Source organism: Saccostrea echinata, unplaced genomic scaffold (genome assembly GCF_033153115.1).
Source record: "Saccostrea echinata isolate AGI-Se365-2 ecotype Australia unplaced genomic scaffold, CSIRO_AGI_Sech_v1 ptg000001l, whole genome shotgun sequence".
In the NCBI taxonomy this organism is placed as follows: domain Eukaryota; kingdom Metazoa; phylum Mollusca; class Bivalvia; order Ostreida; family Ostreidae; genus Saccostrea; species Saccostrea echinata.
In genome coordinates, this window is record NW_026889750.1 from 44,675,741 (window position 1) to 44,699,134 (window position 23,394).

Genomic DNA, 23,394 nt, shown 5'->3' on the forward strand with positions numbered 1-23,394 from the left:
TCCAAGTTTCCTTCGAAATAGAATTATAATAACGAGTCTTGCAAAAAAGACAATACCGCTTACATCTACGACTTACAATCTCATTTATTAATAATTGAACACAGAGGAATTATAAAATCAACATTTTACACTCATAGGTCTTTACTGTATATAAAAATCATTTGATGACGACATATAATTGCAAGCGACACATTTGTCTCTACTAAAAACTGAAGCATCGTTAAGGAAGTTGTCAACTTAATCAGTTGATGTTTAAAACACAAAAGAATCTAATGTTGCACATCATATCAAACAAACTCAGATAATAATAATGATGATGATAATTAATAAAACATTCTGGAGAGCACTTTCTCAATATCAAGCAAAACACTCGACATAAAAATTCCCATGTGCATGTAACTTCATGCACAACACAAAGTACATAACATTTGGTAAAATTGCATAGCTTTTGTTTGAGTACAAAAGAAAAATATTTTAAAGATTTATTTGATCATTTTGAAAATCTACTTTTTTGAAAATCTGCATCCGTAAAAATCTTTATGCAAAATAATAAGCATATTGAAAACCATAACATTCTCTCAATATGATCAATTTTTATCGAAAATGTCAAAATAAAAATTAATTAGAGCTTCAAATATGCAACAAAATTCACAAACTGTATAAAATTATATATGAAAAATGTAAACATGAACAGAGACAGAATCAAATAAAAAAGATGCATTTAAATGTATACAAGCTTAAAGTTGGAACATCAACTAGGTAAGCTATCGATAACAACAATATTATTCGCTATCAATATAAAAAATGTATGTATGTAAAAAGAATCAATAATAGCAATGTTAATACAAAAATACATGACACTGAACACAATACAAGCTCAAAAGAGAAAAAGACTACATTACTTTTTTTAAACATACCTATCATTAGAAAACATAGATATTGTAGATATTGACTTATGTTTGGAGTGAATATATTTTTTGTTCCCTTAAATAACCGTTAACTTATTTTCATGTCATTTCAGTTGACTTAAATTCGAACTCATGACATATGAGTTCTTCAACGAGCTTTTTGATGTGCCATCTTTTTGCTGTATACTTACTGTTTTTTATATTTTTTGCAAATATTGTTTATCTGTAAATTTAGGGGATCAGCATATTGACATGTATTGTGTGAATACCTTTTGGTCTGATCCCCTATCATGTTTATGTATATATATTTCTTATTTTCGTCATTTTTAATAAATGACATATTTCATCTCAACATGGTGTTGATTTCATTGATTATAACTCAGCAAAAACAGAGCTGCGGTGAGTTTGTGCAGCATGAGGAAACATAAATGAAGAATATGGGCTTTTATAATATGTTAAAACGATTAAAGTGCTATTGAGCAAAATCCAAGACTCTTACAGACATTGGTATGTAGAGTTTCACTAGGGAAGTGACAAATGTGCGAAACAGATCAGAACTCTGTTATAAGCTGACATTTTGTGTAATTCTTTTAAATTAATGACTGGAGGTACTCTTTTACATGTATATGTTTTGTCGGATTTATATAAATGAAAGCAGATATATTCAAGCTAAAAATGTGTTATCAATATAGTTTGCTAAAAGAAACTCATAACTCTAATTATAACAACTGAGTAATGTTAAATTGATCATGCTATAAAGGACACGACTATAAATGTGAACACAGAGGGAGAAGTACAGGCACGTAGTGGGGGGGGGGGGGGAGGGGGTAGCCCCCCACTCTTTTCCACACATAACCTTTTACTATTACTTTTTTTTTTGCTTGTCAAACTTCAATCTCTTTCAGGTTATTAGGTGTCAATTTTTTTCCGACTCCCCCTTCAAAATCGCTACTACGTGCCTAAAGTAATAGAATGGAACTGTATCTATCTACCGAATTTTCTCCAACTGTTTTCAAATATGATTAAAGAACAGCACCGGTTTCACTAAAAGCAAAACTATGAGAAAGCCCAAAGGTACAGAACACATCAAGTTCGTAGATTTGACAAGTATATAAACTGTCCAAAACATTTAAAGCAGAAATTTCATACACATTCATATTCCATATTTCATATATTCCATATTTACCGTATTTAATGTGACAATCCCTAAGTTTTTACACTGCAAAATAACTAAACATATGACATTTGTTTATAATATTACGTTTTAACTCAGCGGGGCTGACTATGTGGAATTTCCTTTGGGAACCATGGAAACCACATAGCTCTACACAGCTACACGGCCTCAGGAGTCTTCTTTGGTGGCTACTTCGCTGTAAGACACTTTGACCTCTGCTTTCGTTTTTCCTGATTGTCTGCAAGTTTTTCAAAAATAATACAAATGCTGAATCCTGCTTACCATATTTATTTTTTAAATGAGAAAAAATTGAGATACACAAAAGATATAACAATGAAAAAAAAATATATTTGTCGTCAAATTTCAGACACATGTGATTGATTGCGTCCTTATAATTTTTTAAGAATTTTAGGAAACCCGTTTCCAGCTGCAAACTAAATATTTTTCACAGTTTTATTCTACCACAAGAGAGGACTCTGGCCAAATAAGCATACTCTATTATATATAAAACTGAATGATCTGTTAACAAAAGAAATTCTATAGACAGTAAATTCAAAGTTTGAGTATATTAATATTTGCATATAACCATGAAAAACAAACAAGCAAACAATAATATATATAATTGATATATATATATATATATATATATATATATATATATATATATATATATATATATATATATATATATATATATATATATATATATATAATTTTTCATATTCCTCTGTAGTTGACTTAGTACCCTTTTAAAATACTTTGTTTAAAAAAAAAAATGAAAATTGCATGCATTTCATTTAGAATATTTTCCATAATTTTGCGTACATTTTGATGGAGAAAAATACTTCGCACATAAAGTAATGAAAATGTATTTTTTTTCTCTTTAACCTTATCTAGAAATTGCGATTCTGATTATGTTTAAGAATTAGAACTTAGATTACATGAGGAAAATGGAAAATAAAATAATTAAATACAGCTTGGTGAGAACTGTAGCATATAGAATCAAAACATTCTGTGACCATCGGTAACAAGAATATAGTCATTCATGATATTTAAAACAAGTTCCGATAATCCATAAGCATGGTAGTTCAGCAACTCATCTTTTATTATTTGTTGGAAGGTGTCAAGTGTAATCATTCAAAATTTTACGATGATAAACTTAATTTCCTGAGTTTTTTTAAGCATGCATGCATAGTGTATCAATGTACGTGTCAAAATCCATAAGAACTATTTGTTGAAATCATTTTTTTAACACACACCAACCATGTTTTTGTAACTTCAAGTACATCAGCAAAAATATGCAAGATAATGAAGTATATCACTAAGCCAAGTGATTATTACCTGATAGTTCTCTTCTTTAGAAACAGAATAACAGCAATAATGATAGTAACGACAAGAAGAACACCTACAACCACCGGAACAATAATTAATGTCAGGGAATCATCTACTTCCGGATCAGACTTCTCTGTTGTATAGGGACAACCTGAACAAGAGTATCATAATATTTATAAATGACTGTCTTTTCTTTACTTTTGTGATTGTGAAATTAGAATATTTTAATACTTTTTATATCACCTTATCAAGTAACTTTTCAAATTTTTCAGTGTAGATATTTGACAAATCATTTACTTTGCATAGAAACAAGAGCATTACCTTCCTTTTTACTCCAGTCATTTGTATTTTTACTTGAATTACAATTCATACATTCTTCTGTTCCATTACTTCCGTGAACGATACATCGTCCTCCGATGTAACAATATCCTTTCTATAAATATTGTACAAAGAAATCTACATTTTCAAAAATTCGATTAAAGTCAGACGACATCTTCCTCAATAACATATAATTATCACAGTTTCCTCACAAAAAATGAATTACTGATATCAATTTTGGTTTATACAAGTATATATGTTACTGGACAGTTTAGAAATGAAAAAATACTGATAATATTATAAAATTTATTGTAAAGAAGAGATGAAAAAAAATCAAGGAACGTGTCGTAAGACCTAAATGACAATGTATTTTTACCATGAAATTACCACCAATATTTACTGAAACTAGCATAAGAAATATATTTGAGAACATAAACACAGATATAGTTTTCCCGGGATATGTGCTTTTCAATGTAACATGATGAAATTGTTTTCATACCCTCAGGGTAAATTGAATGTCTCCTGAGATATTGACGGTGTCTTGACAAATCACATCCAGTACAAAAAGAGTGTGTGTGGTGCTAAAATTCTGGCCATTATTAGATACAGAAATATCTATTCCCTTGACAAATCCCTGGTTGACAGATCGTTTTACCCTAGTCTTATCAAGGGGACAAAATATTTCTGCTATACTGTCATGTTCTCCTGGAACCTTATGTTCAGTTATTTCTCCAACCACCGATTTGTTTTCAGCTACCTAAATAAAATATTAAGCTCATTTTATCCATATTTATTACAAGTTTTACAATATCAAAGAAAAGATATTTTACAAATCAATATATCGATCGATCGATAGATAGATAATTTGAAAGATAAAATGCTTTAGCTTTTATTGTTGTTTTAGGTTTGATATAATAATTAATAATATGCCAGTTATACTTGATACACTCTTAGTGAACACATCAGAGTTTTCTGGTCCAAAAATCCATAGCCCTCGACCAGCGCCCTCTGGCAGGTTCTCTTGTCACAAAGGCTACCCTCCTCTATGTTCACTCCGTAAACAATGGGAGGCTTGTTTAGGTCCATAGAGCAATCCTTACCCCCATAACCCTCCTCACAGTTACAGCTTCCTGAAGTATAAATTCTTTTGTTAAATTACATAATTTTTGATGGTTGTGAAGATAACGAACAGTAATCCAGCTCAAAAGTTCAGATTGAGAGCTGAGCAAACACGGACCTCCAAAAACATCAGAGATGGGATCAGGTGCCATGGAGAAGTAAGCATCTCCTATCAACCGGTCACACCCGCCGTTTGCTACTTGTCCTATATGATCGGGCAAACGGAAAAATTCGTAGTTATTCAGTGTATAAATAATGGCCTAACAACCTATTAAAAATGTCAGTCAACATTCGACTTAACATTGGATTGTATTTGCTAACAAGGTTATCGTACCGACCATAGAATTTGCGAAATGTTGACTTTAAACGAGACTGTTAATATCCTTTTATCATCAACATATTTTATCTATAGTTTGAAATTGTTCGTACGTAGAACATACACTTCATATCGAATAAAGTGGAAGACATGAAGTCCATATGCAGTGATGGACTTATTGCTACATAAATATTAAGGGAAGTTGACGAAAGAAAAGTCATCACGTTTATCATAAAGTTTTGTTGTTAGTTTGCCTTTAATGTCTCTCTCTAGTAAAATTACCAGATATGATACAAAGTTGTCAGACTGTCATGTCTGTGGTCTCTTTTAATTCGATTTCAAAGGGATATATCGAATCAACATAGAAATGAAAATGAACATTGTTAATTGATAAAACGACGTCGATATATCTAAATGTCGAATTGAAGGCCACAACAAGATACTTTTAGATACTTTTTCTTATCATGTAGGAGTTTTTAAATGAAATCTGCGTCATAGGAATACAGAACTAGGTCTGCTAAAAACGGGGTACAGTTAGTAGCCATAAGAATTCCAACATATTGTTCGAAGACTTTTGTCTCCAAAAACCACACAGATATTGTCAATCAAAAATTCAGACCCTTTTATATATCATCTTTGGAGTACTTGTGTGTACAATCAGAATGTTTTTTTTAACAAAACAATTTTGACCAATGACAAGATAAGTAAATTTTCGAGTTCCATTTTTATTGAAAAAGCAGCTATGATTTAAAAAACCCTGGACTTTAATTTATCGTGGGGAATGGTTGTATATAGTGTTGAAAAGTCGCACCTTTAGATTCTATTGATTTGGATAAACTTTTACAATTTTAAATTTTCTAAAAGTTCCTCAAGTTGGAGTTTTTAAGTATCCACATTTGATTAACACCTCTTCTTGAATATATTGTTGTTCAGTGCTCCTGACGTTTCTCTGTCACTGCTGTTCATATTTTTGTGAGGAGTGAAAAAATTAACGAGGCTTGGTAGAACATTTACTGGAATCCGTTATCAACATCCGATACTTTTAATCCATTCTGTCAAAGAGTCAATGTCTTCTTTTTCATGTTTCGCCCATCGCCTGGCGTAAGCGTCGACAGAATTCATATTTATGAAATTTTGACGCCAGTTGAAAGATCAGGGTTCCCTGATTTATAACCCATTTAAAATAAGTGACTTAAGGTCCTCATTATTAACTATATTCACGTCACCAATAATGACGTATCCAGAAGGACTATAGTTGTAGGGTGAAAAAGAACACATTAACACGTAGGAGGATTATTTTTCAGGTGTTCAATATCTAGGCAATGTAGATGCTTTTGTTTTTGTTTGTTTGTTTGTTTGTTTGTTTAATGTCACTTAGAGAAATTTTTACTCATACTGAGACGCCACCACTTGCCGGAGGAGGACTGCAAATTTACTCGGCAGTAATGGTCTTTGAATATTGAGATCTTTTTCGTGCCAGCACCTACTGCGGCGCAAGATTTCGGTTTTTATGCTCTCATCAGAAGGACCAGTCTTCACGTCACACAGTGGATTCGAACCCGCAACATGAGAATCAACTCCTTACGCCGCGACTGTAAAGCAAACTCCATAACCACTGCACCACACGGGCGACAGGTTTTTTGTAATTAAAAAGATTGGAAGTAATAGTCGCTGAATATTTGTAATAAATACAAGGTGAAAAGTTCAACTTGAAATATGGTGGAATACAAGGCTGAACCCTTTTGTGATTAAGAATATTACTAATATTTACTACGTCAATTTCTTTGTTGGCAAATTTAAGTTTAAGGAACAAATGGGTTAAAGAGCAGTATATAATATAATGTAACAAGATTTATGTGGTTAAGATTCATCTAAATTAACTTTCTTGCTGGTATTTTCACTTTCAAAATGTTTGCAAAGCAACTATTATTGCTTGTTTTCTGAAGTATCTAGATGAAATATAAGTTCGATTTTTGTTTGGACTTTAGAATATCATAGAAAGTAAGTCCATATACCATTAAGACAGTTGCCATGCCAGCTGCATTCGTTCATGCATGCAATCTTTTTAATCTGTTGTGCAATCGACGGTTTTCCTTCCTTTGTGTCTTCTTTGAGGGTTGTATTTTGGGAAAGTTCTTTCATGCAAGTGGTCCGCAAAGCTTCACGAGTTCCCGCAGACCAAATGGTTGAGTTAGTTAGCTGAAATTAATACCATCTACACGTATACATAAACAATAAAGACTCTTGCTACATGTCGAATTCAACAAGTTTCAAAAGTTTAACAAGTTTTGTGAATACAATTATTTTTCGAGCAAGAGTCTTGTATCAAATTCAACTTTTACCTAAAATAACTGGCTTCAAATTCAGTGAGATACTTAGTTTCAAGGAGACAATGCATTTTGATATGAAACAGTTTATCCGTGTAAAACAATCACTAGGCTTACATATCCAGGTCACTGAACTTTTAATAAGGGAACACTTGTAACTGAGGACGGATAACAACTGAAAGCATTCTGATCTTTAGCATAGGGTATTTCATGTGCACATACAATAATTAATTTTCTGCTCATTATATATAAGTTGAAAGAATAAATGACAGAAGACAATGATATATTGATATAAATCTACAGGTATCTTACCAAGATATCCAATACACAGTTCTCCATTAAGAAGTTAGAATTAACACTGGGAACGCTACTGCAAGCATCAAAAGTCTGCGATTTTTTCATGAAGTTATTGCAGTATTCCTGAGCCTTTGATTTTGACCATATGATGTCTGCTTCTCGTTTAATTCTACTGGTATACACATCAGCCTTGTAATTGAAGGAACAACAAAATGTTAAATTTTTAAAAGCAGAAAAGTTATTATTTTCATATACATTGTACATGTGTTATGCTATTACTTGAACAAACAAGGTTTTTAAAAAATCAAGTACACTCAGATACCTCGTCGATGTGATAAAATTGATCTTCAGAGATCTCGAACATTTTGTGAGAAAAGACTCTCCTGGCGGATCGCCTAGAACGTATTCTACACTTGTTTTTATTGAGAGCTGGGTTGTCTTCCTTGGCGCACTGGACTATTGTATCCTCGGAACACTGTCCAATATCTTCAGGTCTATCTCCTGTCACCTGCTTATGTGGACATGTACAATAAAGAACACTGCCTTTCCATGGGGACAGGGCATTCAGTTTATCTTCACTCATAAGGACCAAAAACTCCTCAGGGGTAACTCTACAAAAAACTCGATAATAATAACAATGAGAAGGATAACTAAAGTAAGGATAATTTAAAGTTGATATTACACTAAAAGTGGTAAATATATATATATATATATATATATATATATATATATATATATATATATATATATATATATATATATATATATATATATATATATATATATATAAAGGTAGCATTTATATCTGTTTTCATATTCTTATGAAGCAGAACGTATTTATAGAAGAAGACTTTTTTTGTGGCCTTCAATTTGACATTTTATTATATCAACGACATTTATCAATTAAAACAAGTTGTATTACTCGACATTACAAAGTCTGCCATATCTCTTTCATATATGGATGTTTTACAGACTATAGACGGTAATAGCAAACTAACAACTAAACTATGACTAATTGAACGGGTTCAACTTTTTCATCGTCAACTTTCTCTACATACCATAATATTCCATTATTATCTCATGTGGTGTTTATGTCTTCCACCTGATTCGGTATGCAAGAGCATGTTCTGTGTACCATCTTCAAACCAAGATAGGCTACTGACAAATCAATTGATGTTTTGGGGCTTTCTGGGATCTCGTTTAAAGTCAACATTTCGCAAATTTTATTTTCGTTATACATTTAATGATTTTATTTACAAATACAACCAATCCTTAGGTCATATTATGACTGATTGTCGTTGTTATAATACTAATTTTCACCACGGATTGATCGTTTACTTGATCAATGCAGAGGGCTCACAGAGGGTGTGACTGGTCGACAGGGGATGCTTACTTCTTCTAGACACGTGATCACACCTCTGGTGTTTCCACGAGTATGTGCTTTTGTCCCTTTCACCTTCGTACTGTTTACAGCTTTATGAGTCACAAATCGATATCTTCTCCTTTTTCATAACCCAAAACAAAAATCATTAAATTACCTCCAATGGTTGATAAAATCTATTCTGACCAATAAATTTCCATCTTTGTCCATAAAATCGTCATTTTGATTTCCGTTCAAAGTTCCACATAGTCCTAATGTTTCGTCCTTATCTGCTTTGGAGGGATACATGTGGACATTTATTGTTCTTACGCCTGTGTAGTCTTGTAACAGGGCATTGACGTAAGTACCACTGGGGAAATATATCTATAAAAATATTTTTAAAGAATTGAAAAACGTTGAAAAATGAGAAATTTCATATGCATTTTCATCCAATCTCTCTATATATCCTATTATTAAATATTAAAGACAAATCTAAATTGAAAACATAATTACAAGATGAAAATGTTCAGCACAATCGACAAATGCTTAAAGACATGAATATAGGTTTTCAAACCTTAAACCACGATGCCCTGGACTATTCTGCTGGTGCTTAACGAATAAAATAATTTCATTTTTAGAAATATTAAATAAAGTTTGGAACCTTATATTCTAACTCTGACTCTTTACGAGCATCAATAAGATTGTCTTTGCAAGCCAAGTATTTTATTTGTATACGTCTGTTAGGACATCTGTCTATGACGAAGACATCACCTCCGGCTCGCACTGCTATTGCACAAACACAATAAGGAATACTGCGAGGATTTCTGTTGCATTGTGTAGTCTCTATCTGAACCTAAAGCACAAATGGAATGCAAATTTATTTTTAAGATATAATATTTATTGAAAGCTTCAAAGCTTGTTAAAGATTTATCATTGCACCGTGATTGTTCATTTACAGGTCATTTTAATCTCTCTCTCTCCATAGGTATCAGAAAATGCAGTGACAAAAAGATGTATGAAACACGTTGTGCCACTATTTTGCGATAGAAAGAATTTGTGTGTTTATGAAATAATTGTTGTGTAGTTTAGTGGGTTAATATGAGGGTTTATATATGTTTAAATTCAAGAACATACTAATTTTCATAAATATGTACTTGGAATATAAGTTTACCTCTGTGGGGAATTCGGTACTTTTTCCACGATAAAGCACAAACCTTCCGGAATACTGATTTTCGTACCTGTGTACAGCAAAGACTTTAATTATAGCACTATACTGTATGAAACATATGACAAGCAAGAAAAAATTCCATATAATGATTCACTATGTTATTGGTGAGCACTCACGGGCGTCTATCGAAGGTGTACATGTGGGGATCATTTAAGGCCGCACATTCTTTACCTTTCCAAACATCAGAGCTCTCATGTATCTGTTATTCAATAAATCACTAGCTTAAAATATTTTCAGCTTGATTAGATGTGGAGAGCATAAAATTAATTTCCAATGAATATACAATGTAAAAACATATCCATAGAGCATATTTACGTAAGAATGGAAAAGAAACCCATTGATATTCCATCTGGCAGTAGGAAAGACAGTAGAAAGGAAATGCTACCGAAAATGATGATTTCAATGAAAAACCTCATAAGAGTAATATATTAAATCTACCAGCCCTTGATGACTTACATGTACATACACATCCTGTAGTTCGATACCACTCCAAGCGGGACTTCCCACTTTCTGTCCTGTAATCATTCCAATACGAAAAGCGCCCTCTGGTGAGTCAGGAAGGACTAGCTTATATTCTGGTTTATCAATAAATGCCACAGGAATGGAGACTATTTTCTGCCATTCAGTGTTCCATATTCTGTATCCACAGTTTTTCCCTTGTCCTATGAGGTCTAAGGGTTTTGCTGCTTTGATTTCCGATGTACATTTCATTGGGTCCCTAGGAACGTTCATTTCGATTTCCAGTGGACAATTCTCTACTTTATCATCTAGCATGAGGGGACATCCGAATGGAACAGTTAACTGAATGAGAATTTCACCTTTGGGTTTATCTCTATTTATATCCACCCTTGTGGATTTTACCTATGTTTGATAAAAAAGAAAGAAATCGTAATATAATATTGAAATTCAACTACAATCTTTTGCACAAGTATAGAAATGTAACACATCCAAAATATCATATCAAAATATCAAATATCAAATATAAGCATTTACTGTTAAACTACAAAATCATTTTAAATGTGTTAAGTTAATTCATGTATTTTAAGTACTTAAGAATATTGTAATGATGTATTAAAATACCATCCCGAATCGCACCTGAATTCCAGCGAAGAAATTCTCACTAAGCTTTGACATGGGACCAGGGGGACCTTCCGGGACAACTTTTAAACGCACAGAACACTTCACCTTAAAGACAAAAAAAAAAATTAACTGTAACCTGGCTATACATCTATACGATGCTTCAACAAATTATCAAAAGCACTATACCTCAAAACTCATTATGATTAAATACTTTGCGTGAATTTATATATACGTTAATTCCAAGCTTATTGTATCCCTTGGTGGCATCTCCATGGCCGTAGCCAAGGTATGTTTTCTGTAAAGAGTGTTTCTTGACTGGCTCTGTTATGACTGATGGTGTGTCTTCTATGTACCAGACCACCTGGTAGTAGTAGTCGACCTTTTTCAGCGGGAACTCGCACGAGAATTGAAGTTCTTGGTACGGTTTAACGTCCATTTGTCTAATGAGCTTGTAAGCTACCACGGGCTGGGACACGGTCTCGGTGGGCGGGGTCCCTATGTACAAAGAAACGTTTTCAATGTCTTGTATTTCGTTTAGAGTTAATCTACCATTCAAATATAAAGAATCTGTTTTGACCAGTTTTGTCATAAAAAATACAAATCACTCTCAGAATTTTCCTCTGCTTTCTTGAATTTGAAGCGATTTTTAAAGTTAATATAAGGATATTACTTTTCTAATGGAGGACATTTATACAATTATTAGATAGAAATATACTAATTGTGTGGCCATTAAAAAGATATCAAAGTCAAAATGTTACAGATTTTGAAGGCAACTAGAGCATACATCAGTTGTTTTAAATTAATTAAATTTTTCTAATTTCCTGAACTTTTCTATAGCTAGGGCGATGAAATTTGTTGGAGTAGGACTAATATTGAGGGATTTGATTTTTAAGCAATAAGTGTAACTAAAGAGTACAGACTTTTGCCTTGCTTTCACATTCTAAGCATCAACGCATTTTCAATTTTCAAAGTGTGCAGGTCTTAAAAATTCCTCTTCGTGAATTCACAAGTAATGAATGAATTAGGTTTTAAGCCTCTACATAGCTGTAAGAATGTTAGAATGTAGGATTAATTGATAATTGTAGAATTACATACTTCTATTTCTTCAAAGGGTATTGTTAAGGTTTGAACATGATGAAATAAATATTTGAACATACCTTTTTCAGCATATTCTGAAAAAAAACCCAGATTTTTTTGGTTATAGTAATACTTTTTAATCTCATGTAAACTTTCAAGAAACTACTTTATGTACAATTCTATTCCAAAAGTCAGAAGTGTTTCGAGATGCGTTCGATCGCGTTACGTGAGAGTCGGCATTCCCTCTATCTCTTATACCAATTCACTCTTCTTTTAACTCTAATAGTGTAATAGATTTACAAACGTCATTATACTCACGGAAGCAGTAGGCTTTATGACAAGAAGTGGGCGGGGTCAGGAAATACACATTGTAGCCCATGCATTTTTTGATCTTGATAGGAAGTTTACTTGAACAAGATCCTCTCAGCCCCACTACACACGCTTCTCTCTCTACAAGCTCACCCACATCTTCAGGGGGAGGCTCTGTGGATAAAGAATTTCTTGAGTCAACTTATATTGTGATTTTTTCCCAAGCTTCAGAAAAGTCTCTTGGTGTGACCTTCATTTAGACATATCGATGATATTTTTAATGGCAACATTTTTTTTTAATTCACACGTTGATTCGACATATCCCATCAAATTATATATATATATATATATATATATATATATATATATATATATATATATATATATATATATATATATATATATATATATATATATATATATATATATATAAGCATATTCCGTAAATGTTAAAAATATCAAGAACGAACCGCTTTACAAAATTAGAATGAGATATAATATATTGCGTGTTGAACTTTTTTCAACAATGGTTGATTAAAAAGAAACATACCAGGCCCGAGGGTCATTAAACAAACTTAGACTTAAGTCAAATTTTCAATCATCTGTTAAATGTTTATTTATTATTGAATTATTCTCTAAATTTGCATATAACAACACTTTTGTAAAGCAATATTGAGAAATATTTTAATTTTGTTCTGCTTGACTTTTACAAAAATTAAATAGAACATAAAGATTTTGACTTAAGCTTAAGATGTTTCATGATCTCAGGAGTGCAACAAAATGAGATAAAATAGAATCAATTTAAAATCTAGTATTTTTGTTTATAAGAAAACTTTGTTTTATCAAACATTTGCCTTGTCTTAATTTGAAAAATTGACTATATAAGCAAAAAAGTTATTTTTGGAAAATTTAATACGTCATAGTTCTTTCAAATCAAAACTTTTCAAAGCAGAATTGAGACAATTAATGCTTAATAGCAAATTTAAAGCCATTTTTTTCACATATACAAGAGAAGAAACCCAATCAAGGTTTAGGTCTAATCATTTATATTCCTGAAACAAGTCTGAAAGATAAAACACTACAAATTGTTTGATTATTTAAGTATGTATTTCAGACTGACTTTGAACCGGTCACGGTAGCCTAATGGTAGGGCGCTCGGTTTTGATCGGGAGGCCCGGGTTCGATTCTCGTTCGATGCGCCGCGGCAAACCTAAGACGTAAACATAGGAAGTGGCTGTTCCTTCGCCAAACGCCCGGCACTAGAAGTGAGAGTCACGGGTCTTTCGGATGAGACCTTAAAAACGTAGGTCCCGCCTCACGGAAGGCGTTGGTACGATAAAGAAGATTTAATCATATAATAATGAGCCCCTAATCATATATAATTTATATGTATTTCCTTATTGTTCGAAGCTTTAATATAAATATTGTAAAACTGTACAAAGTATTTAACATTACAGTATACTTAGTTTATACTTAGTTTAGTCTAAACTAAACTAAACTAAAATAAATAATAAAAAAAAAACTTCACTGCTCAGTGGCCCTGAGTGCCAAGTATAGGTCTAAATTTGAAGCCCTTTACCGGCATACAAATACGGTGACGTCTCTATATGAGTGAAAAATTCTCGAATGGGACATTAAACAATATACAACCAATCAATCAATTAATCAGAAAGTCTTTTAGAATGTGGTCATATTTTCTTTTTTAAATGAAGTTCTACAAATAAAAGTTTCTAAACTTTTTTTATGCATTTGTCAATTTTATTGTAACTTTGGAAGGTTTAATTAGAATGTATGTACAATATGATGTTATCCTTGAAAAAAAATGTTTTGGAAAATTGAATTTTTTCTAAAAATTTCTATTTCCTTGTCATTTTTGAATTCACACATAAACGTGTTGACTTCACCTTTATATCGTCTATTTCCCCTATTTAGCAGTATGCCATCATCACCTGCATATGTACTCTATGTGCCCCAGTTGATTCGATATGCAATAGTTCTACGTACTAACAATTCCGAAAACGAGGCAGAGTGCTGACATATAAGTTGAGGATACAAGGGTATCAACATTTAAAATCAACATTTCAAAAATGTCATAGTCATAACAATGGCCTTACTTAGAAATACAATATTTCGTTAGGTTGAATGTTGACTTGTTCACACAAAGAACTAGGGCGCTTTTGATTGGCATTCGGCAGGAATCTGGGCGCACTTGAAAAGTGAAAATTTTATTGATCTATCACACGAAATTTTAGCATTCTTTTGATCATTTGGGTTCCTGTGAAATAGGGCAGGGAAATATTTTCCCGAAATTGTATTTTGATTTGCTAAAAATAGGCTAGATGATTCATTTGGTAGAAAATGTCACATTTTTAATCACGTTTTTCTAAAAATTTGCTATCTTGGGTCATTTCTCCATGATTTTCAAACGTTATTTGTATGCATTCAAATTCAAAGAAACAATCAATCATTTGTAAAAAATGTAGAGAAGACCCAGAGACCAAAAAAATAAACTTTTCCCAAAAAATTCCAGTATGTAAATGCGGTGCTTCATTGTCGTTTTAAAAGCCAAGTTGTATGTGTAGCGATGATAGCTCAGTAATATGCGTTAACCGTCCAGTGCAATGGAGTCGAAGAAATTTTGGTTCGATCTTCGCATGGAGCGTTATTTTTTTTTTTAATGCAAGCAATCAATTCTTTTGTCAGTTTATTTTTTTGTACTGATTTATTTTAAAATGGATAAATTCTTGTTCTGTTGCATCGAGAGCGAAAGCAATTCTTCCAACCTACTAATACTTTAACAGTTTAATATACACATGTACTTGTAATTGCATTTAACTATACCCTTATCATCTTGTAGGCGTTTATTATTTATGTAAAGCATTACTATGTTAAAGTTTGATTATTAAGATAAGCAGACCTAAATATTACAATTTGACATGTTATTTCAAACTGAGTATGACATTTTCCTTTGTGCGTAACTTTGTAAAGCCTGTCCAGCTGTGGTCATCCAACCAAATCGTGGACAGTTAAACTATAAATGTTTCGTACACATGATTCCTGCAGATCACACTCCAAATACGCCCATCTTCTTTATAGGCCATTATTTTCATACTGAATTGTCTACGAATTTTTACCCTATCATGATGAGGGTACACTGCAGGTGTGACCGGTCGACAGGATAATTCTTCTTTGCCTTAGGATCACTTTCCCCCTTAATTTATTGAAATATTTCTAAAACACAGTCAGAACTTTTGCAGAGACAGACAGACGAGAAATGGACAACCACAGGAAAATAATGATAACCTTTTGAGAACTTTACTGGCTATGGTAATCTTTTCAATTTTTTTAAATTCATTTCCCTCATATATTTATTTCTAAATGAAAATACATTTATGCAATCAAATAAATTTTTGAAACAAAATCAAGAATAAATAGAGATAATTGCTGAACATTCTGATTGCTTTCCTTCCAGTGACCTAAAACTCAATGATACATGACTTGAGATTTCGTGGATATACTTACACGTATTCACATTTGGCAAATATTTGATAAACATTTTACGGATCACATGAATCATTGCAACATCTTGAATTAAGAAGTGGTGTTAATTTTTTTTTACCATTTGATAGGGGATTCAAAATGCTTGTTAAAAACAAATAATCTATATTAGGCAGAAAGGTCAAAAAATTGTGCATCTGACAGAAACATTTCCAACCTCTCATCCAGATAGCGTAGCGGGTTCCACACGTTTCCTCTGGCCTCGGCTCTGTCTGGAGTAAGTCTTGACCGTCCGCCCTCACCCACCTCCCCTTGCCCAATCGATATCTATCGCACAAGGTCATGGAAGCGTTATAAGCAACATTCTCTTTAAGCCGGAAGTCCATCTTATCCAAAACATAAGCCGTAGTGCAGGGGTCTGCAGTATCTGTTAATGATAATTATATTTTACCAATTCTGATCGAAGAGCATCCAATATATTTTTTTTTACAAATGAGAGTAATTTTTTTGATCTTACAAACCAAAATAAGATAAATGAATAAAAAAGCTTATTTAAAACATTTTTTTTTATATTTTGAATGTTAAAAAATACATTTTGTAGCCCTATATTTGTCAAGCTTGTAAAATATTTCATAATATGTTTCATTCTATATCAATTAAGCGTACATAAAGCAGCTTATATCTTCTGCAAATATATATTTATTGATTTCCTAGGGTCTTCAATATTTATGCATACAACCGACATCTCTTTGAATTGTGTTCCGTATAGTCAGCCTTAAACATCCCTTGCTTGAAACCACAGGCACTTGTTTCTGTAATAAATTTTGAACCCATAGTATAAAAATTACACAAGGTGTCTAACTTCGAATTACATGGAGTACCCCCCTCCCCAGAATTTTAGTCATTTACACCTTAGAGTGGCAAACTGTTTATTACCATTGTCTTCTACGATAATGTATCTGTACTACCATATATGACATGCTTGTCTTTATTTTCTTTTAAAATAAATAGCATTAAAACTCTGATCGCCGACTGGAATATTCGTCTCACATCATGAAGTGGTATACTAATCTCTTGCGGAATATGTTCTTGGGTTTTGCTTGGGTAATTTTTTTTTAAATTACATCGGATAAATATTTTAAAGTTTTATGGAAAATAAAACGTAATCAAATTTTGTTTATTCACTGCAGTATTTAAACATTGGAATTGAATTTTTAGACCCAGTCATTTTTAATTTGCTCTCTGTCTGAGATTAGTACACACCTTGTCATGGTGTGAGTCGACTTTTCCACTCAACGAGCAGAGTTTTGACACTGTTTACAGAAATAAAAGAAAATAAAGAAAAGTATGTCATATATGGTTGTGTAGATAAATTATCTTGGAAGACAATAGTGATAAACAGTTTGCCAGTTCTTTTACTCTGAAAGTGTAATTGCCTACGAATATGGAGAGAAGGGTACTCCATGTACATGTAATTCGGAGTTAGATACCTTATGTTATTTTTATTCTATTGGTTAAAAAATTTATTACAGAAACAAGTGTCTGAGCTTGAAACACCAGTAATGGAATAAAAAGAAACATAAAAACAAAAGTTTTGATTGAGAATCCATTTGTGGATTCTTCAGATTCTTAGATTATTTGCCATATAGTTTAATCGTAATTTCTATTTGCCATTTGTTTGTTTGTTTGTATGTTGTTTAACGTCCCTCTCGAGAATTTTTCACTTATATGGAGACGCCACCACTTGCCGGTGGAGAGCTGCAAATTTTGTCCTATACTCGGCACTTACGGCCATTGAGCAGTGAGGGATCTTTTTCGTGCCAGCACCTACTGCGACACGGGACCTCGGTTTATACGGTCTCATCCGAAGGACCGGTCTCCACGTCCCACAGTGGGATTCGAACCCGCGACGTAAGGATCAACTCCTTACTTCGCGACTCTAAAGCAGACGCTCTAACCACTGCGCCACGAGGGCGACGTCATTTGTTTGCACTAAGGGGTAGGGTTCATTATTAAGGCATCAGAAGTATTTGGTATCTAGATCGTCGACAAACCCAATCAATGCAAAACAAACGACAGCAGCTGCATTGAAGGACTTCTGCATTTAGTTTTCTTTTTTTTAAATAGACGTGTAAACGTCGATCGATAAATTTGCTGAAAACGAGGAACTATTTGCTTCGTTTTAAAATTCTCTTTAATTGTTCCATTTTTGGCTTGTTCTCTTTTAATAAATGCAGAAATTATCTGCATTTAACAGCACATATGAAAGGCTTTGTATATGTTCTAATATCCTACTTATGAATATGAATTTACGTATCCTTTTTAAAAATATAACAGTACATTCATTTCTATTTACACATAGAGAGTGCATAACCTTCATGTTCCAAAACACAGGTAAAGAGACGTGCATATTCCAGTAAAGGTAAATAATTACGTACCGTCTGCATTCTCCGCATAAACAATCACAATTAACAAACACAAACACCACAATAAATTCATGATCTAGATCTCCTACATTCTCAAATGTGGATAAAAAAACGTTCGCTTTTTTGTCTTCTATTTTCCTTTTTAAATTTTTCAATAATGCGCATGTGCAATGCATAATTTAGTAATTTAATATGTCAAGTTAGAAAAGATCTCGTAACCAACAATATTTTTCGGAGCAGGAATCCTTAATTTATTGATAACTGTGATATGTAAAGAAAGTAGGCAAAAATATTTGAATTTTTGATATAATCTATAGTACTTAGCAAGTACTAACACATGCATGTGAGTAACACATGGTTTGTTAGTACACAACCTCATTTCGACGTACTAGGTACTATTTTTTTTCTTTCTAAGATGACTTCCATATGTTCTTCGGTGACCATTTATTGATTAACATTTTCTTCTTTAATCTCGTCAAAATGTTTTGACATTTGATTCTTATCTCAACATATTGCTAATGAATCATTAATGTTTAAGCCATGTGGGTGAATTATAAAAAAAAATGACCAAACACATATTTATCAACCTGCGCTAAAAATACAGGCAATGGGAATAGTTTTTATGTCTCAGCATATGTCTTTACATAGTGTCTAAATACCTGCCAAATATCTCATTGATATCTCAATTCACAAAAAAGTTATGTCCAAAAATGGTGCTAAAAATGTCAGGAGTGCAACACCTATTTGTGACATTTTAAAAAATCAATATTTTTTGAAGATCTGTGGAAAAAAATAATTTTACAAATGACCAATGTCTTATGACGAGGTAAGTAAATTTACGAGTTCCATTTTTATTGAAAAGAAGCTGTCAATGAGATCAAAAAGCCTGGACTTTAATTTATCGTGGGGAATGGTTGTGTATAAAGTAAAGAAGTCGTAAGTTTTTAATCTGTTGATTTTGGTAAAATCTTGTGATTTCAAATTTTTCCAAAAGTTCCTTGGAATTTTTAAGTATCCACATCTGATTTACACCACTCCTCGAATATATTGTTGCACATTACTCTTGAAGTTTCTCCTTCACTACTGTTAATATCTTAGTGAGGAGTGAAGAAAGAGGCTTGGTAGAACATTTACTGGAACCCGCTATGTATCTTTGTTTGTAAGGATTTTTATGAAGTTTCGGAATCCAATAATTCAAATTCATTTTGATTGTTGGGAGTATTAAAAATATTCAAAAACTGACATGATTTTGAAGAATTTCCTCCTTAGAAAGGGAGCTCTGGGTATAAGTTGGATAACCAATTGTACATGTTGTACGTTATAAGCAAACATACAAACATTGGAGTAAGTCAATGAATGAGATGTTGCCTGACGAAATATAAATTTTTTTGTGGTTAAGGGAGAATAGATTGAATGCTATTTTTTAAAAGATTTTAAGAAAGCTGTTTTCAATGATTTCACCTTATGTTATGTCCGAGTAATTTTGTGTTTATAACCTTGACCAAAAGTTTTAAATAGAGATTGAATAATTATAAAGAAACTACATGCACTGTAGTAAGGTGCAATATGAGTAAAGTTTATGTGCCAATAATTGTAAATATACTGGAAAATATTAACTTTTGTGTATAAAACAGAGGTATAGATTTTCTACATTATAGCCTAATACATGTTTATATATAAAAGCACATCGTTTTGGTTTACTATTGATATTTACAATATATTTATTTGAAATAAATAATTAGTATTGTATTCTACAAAACATAAACACCAAAGATGAAGGTTCAGGGAACCTGACGACGCCACCTCTCCAGCCTTTAGCAAACAGCCATGAAAATCACGAACAACAAAATCCTTTATAAATTCTCGGAAAAAACTTTCAAAATTAGCATCAGCTACTAGAATTTTTTGATAAAAAGTGAAGATAATTTTTTTTGTAGTTTTTGACAACTAAATTGGACAGTATTACATAAATGTATGCTAAAATTCACAGACTACTGCAGGTTAACGTTTTAAAAGTCTCATATTAAGGGTTAGAGGCGTGTTAGTTGTCCCGTAGTTTCCCTCCAGAAAAGGCAAAACACTCGGGATCCTCTGGCTTTATCTCAAACTTCTGTAGAAATCTGGTGAAAAAAAGGAATAGCTCCATTTTGGCGAGTGCCTCTCCTAAACACACCCTGGGCCCTGTCGGAGCAAAAACAAAGCATTTAATAGATTCAGGTAATGATTTCATCAATGTTTACCTTCTGGAACAAAAACAAAGATCAATTGAAATCAACACTATATTCACAGGTAATTTATCATGTACACGTTTATCAGTGCATGAAAAAGTTGGATTATTGTAGTGGATAGGGAGGCCTTTTTCTTTTTTCTTTTTTTTTTAAAGAGCTTATACAACATTTGAAAACCCGTCTTGATGGTGCAATGAGAACAACCATAACGTATGCCATTTTAAAACTTGAAATAGATATGAGTAATATAAAATCAAGATGGTTGTGTAAGTGGTTTGCTTTTCTGGTTTGGAATAGAATTACAAAAGGTTACATACAATTGAAGCCTTTTTATCAATACTACAAGAAATAGATGGTCTAAAGTCTGTTCAATGCAATGATTTTTTTCTTATTTAATCCAAAATACCTTGTGATGGAAAGAATCATTATGAAATGTCCTGTAATATTTAACCTCTAATTCAGACTTGTTATGGAAAAAAATGAGAACTTTTTCACTGATGACATTGCGTAACTTTGGATTCGGAAGACGTTGATCGGAAAGCCAAATTATGGAAGAAGTAGACTGTCCGATGGAAAAATACGGAAACGAGGCTTTTGATATTCATAGCGTACTGAATGCATCCGTGGCAAACGTTATTTGTTCGCCTTTATTTGGTAAAAGGTTTGATTATGAAGATGGAAGATTCAAGCATTTAATTTATTTGCTGTCAAGTTCGTTAAGCAGCGTCACTACGTCATCACCAGTCTTTATTTTTCCCTCTTTACGCCATATTGGAATATTTAACATCGACTCAATTGAAGAAGATTCTAATGCTATGGGAGCCTTTTTTAATGAAATGATAGAGGAGCACAGAAGAAATTTTGACGAGGACCACATTAGCGTTCAGTCTTGAAAATGTCAAGGGAAAAAATATTTAAAAGTAATTATCATGGACAATGCCTAATTTAATGTATGCGTAATGCCGTACATGAAGACCTATATTCATTGAACTCTACTCTATGGATTCATTTCAGTGCCAGAATTCTATTCTTTTTATTTTCGTTTTCACATTTTCATCTAAATCTTTATACATGTGCTCTCAATAGAAAATTCAGATTATTATTTTCATCCAATCTATATCTGTAAGAATTTCTCATATGATTTTCAACTCTTTTAAAGTAACTAAAACCCTTTTTGCGAGCTAATATTAACTGTAATGCAGATGTATATTTAGGTTTTGAAATATCAATTTTAACACCGTTGACAACATTTGGGTATGATTTTGAAAAAAAAATGCATACAATTTTTAAATCATCATTTTCGGAAGAATATTAATTCGGTAACGTGTCTAGGCCATGAGTAGAGTTTGTGTCAGATTTGACTATGTCTAATTAATTGTCTACATAGAAAAATCCTTCTGTTTCCTATTGTGTAAACTGTTCAGATCAAAAATGTCTTTCCGGGCTGGGTCTGAAATTCAATGACATTAAAAGCAAAACAAAAATATATGCATAAAGCAATAAAGAACACACACACACACACACCCTCACACACACACACACACCCTCACACACCCTTACACACACACACAATTTAGTACAATGATGGAGAAAAATAGGAGGGGGTTTTTAGCGATCAACAGATGTATAAAACGCTGTTAAGAGGCAGTTAAATACAGATGGTGTCCTAACAGTATTTCACTTTAGTTTCACGTCATATCATGGCTGACGCAAAATAATTCCCGAATCTTCCCTTCCGATTCGGACATTTTAACACGAGACTGGAGCTGAATTTTTATTTGAGATAAAAACAATATGTAAACTTCCTGTATTGACTAGATTCATTATAATTTAGGGCGTGCTGATTTTTCTATATACTGTATTTGAGTGGGGAGTGATTAGGTCCTAGACTTGATTTTCAAGCACCTGCTCGACTTCGACCGAAACAAACTTGCGTGCCTTGCTGGATGGCTATGTATTTTTTGGTAATCTTTATAAAGAATTGTTTTACAGATCTGAAAAGGAAACTTCTCAAAAGTTTGTTTTCAATTAATAACACCTACTCAAAGCAACCTAATGGATCGTATTTGTAGCTTCTTTATTTTCTAAGGTCTTGGCAATGAATTAAGAATTCGGACCCACATCCCTTTACCACTGAAGTCGACCAGATAAAACTGTCACACGATTTCAAACAATAACTCCATTGTCCTCATAACTTTTATGATCGATAGTAAATAATATAAAATCTTAGATGCCCAAAGTACTTTCAATGAAAAGAAGTTTTTTTTTTTTATTTAGTCTAGCAATACATTCCCCTCTTTTATGTTTAAAATACCTTAACTTTCACAATGGATTTCATTTGAATCACATTTTATTCATATTGTAAGTTTAAAGAATAGATACTGTCTGTCATTCATT

The 23,394-nt window shown here is 32.5% G+C and overlaps 1 protein-coding gene across 1 annotated transcript; it reads right to left on the minus strand.

Annotated features, from left to right (window-relative positions):
* Positions 1-730: 730 nt before the first annotated feature.
* On the minus strand, positions 731-18,854 carry LOC133179934 (von Willebrand factor D and EGF domain-containing protein-like). Its single transcript, XM_061314612.1, has 19 exons — positions 18,782-18,854; positions 16,561-16,770; positions 12,855-13,019; positions 12,617-12,631; positions 11,692-11,954; positions 11,475-11,564; positions 10,836-11,240; positions 10,496-10,578; positions 10,323-10,389; positions 9,813-10,004; positions 9,330-9,535; positions 8,114-8,402; positions 7,807-7,980; positions 7,183-7,366; positions 4,672-4,862; positions 4,232-4,489; positions 3,736-3,847; positions 3,424-3,565; positions 731-2,320 (listed from the first exon to the last, which is right to left on the minus strand). The coding sequence occupies exons 1-19, from the start codon at positions 18,840-18,842 to the stop codon at positions 2,251-2,253; spliced, it is 3,177 nt and encodes a 1,058-aa protein (XP_061170596.1). The 5' UTR covers positions 18,843-18,854; the 3' UTR covers positions 731-2,250.
* Between the last annotated feature and the right edge of the window lie 4,540 nt (positions 18,855-23,394).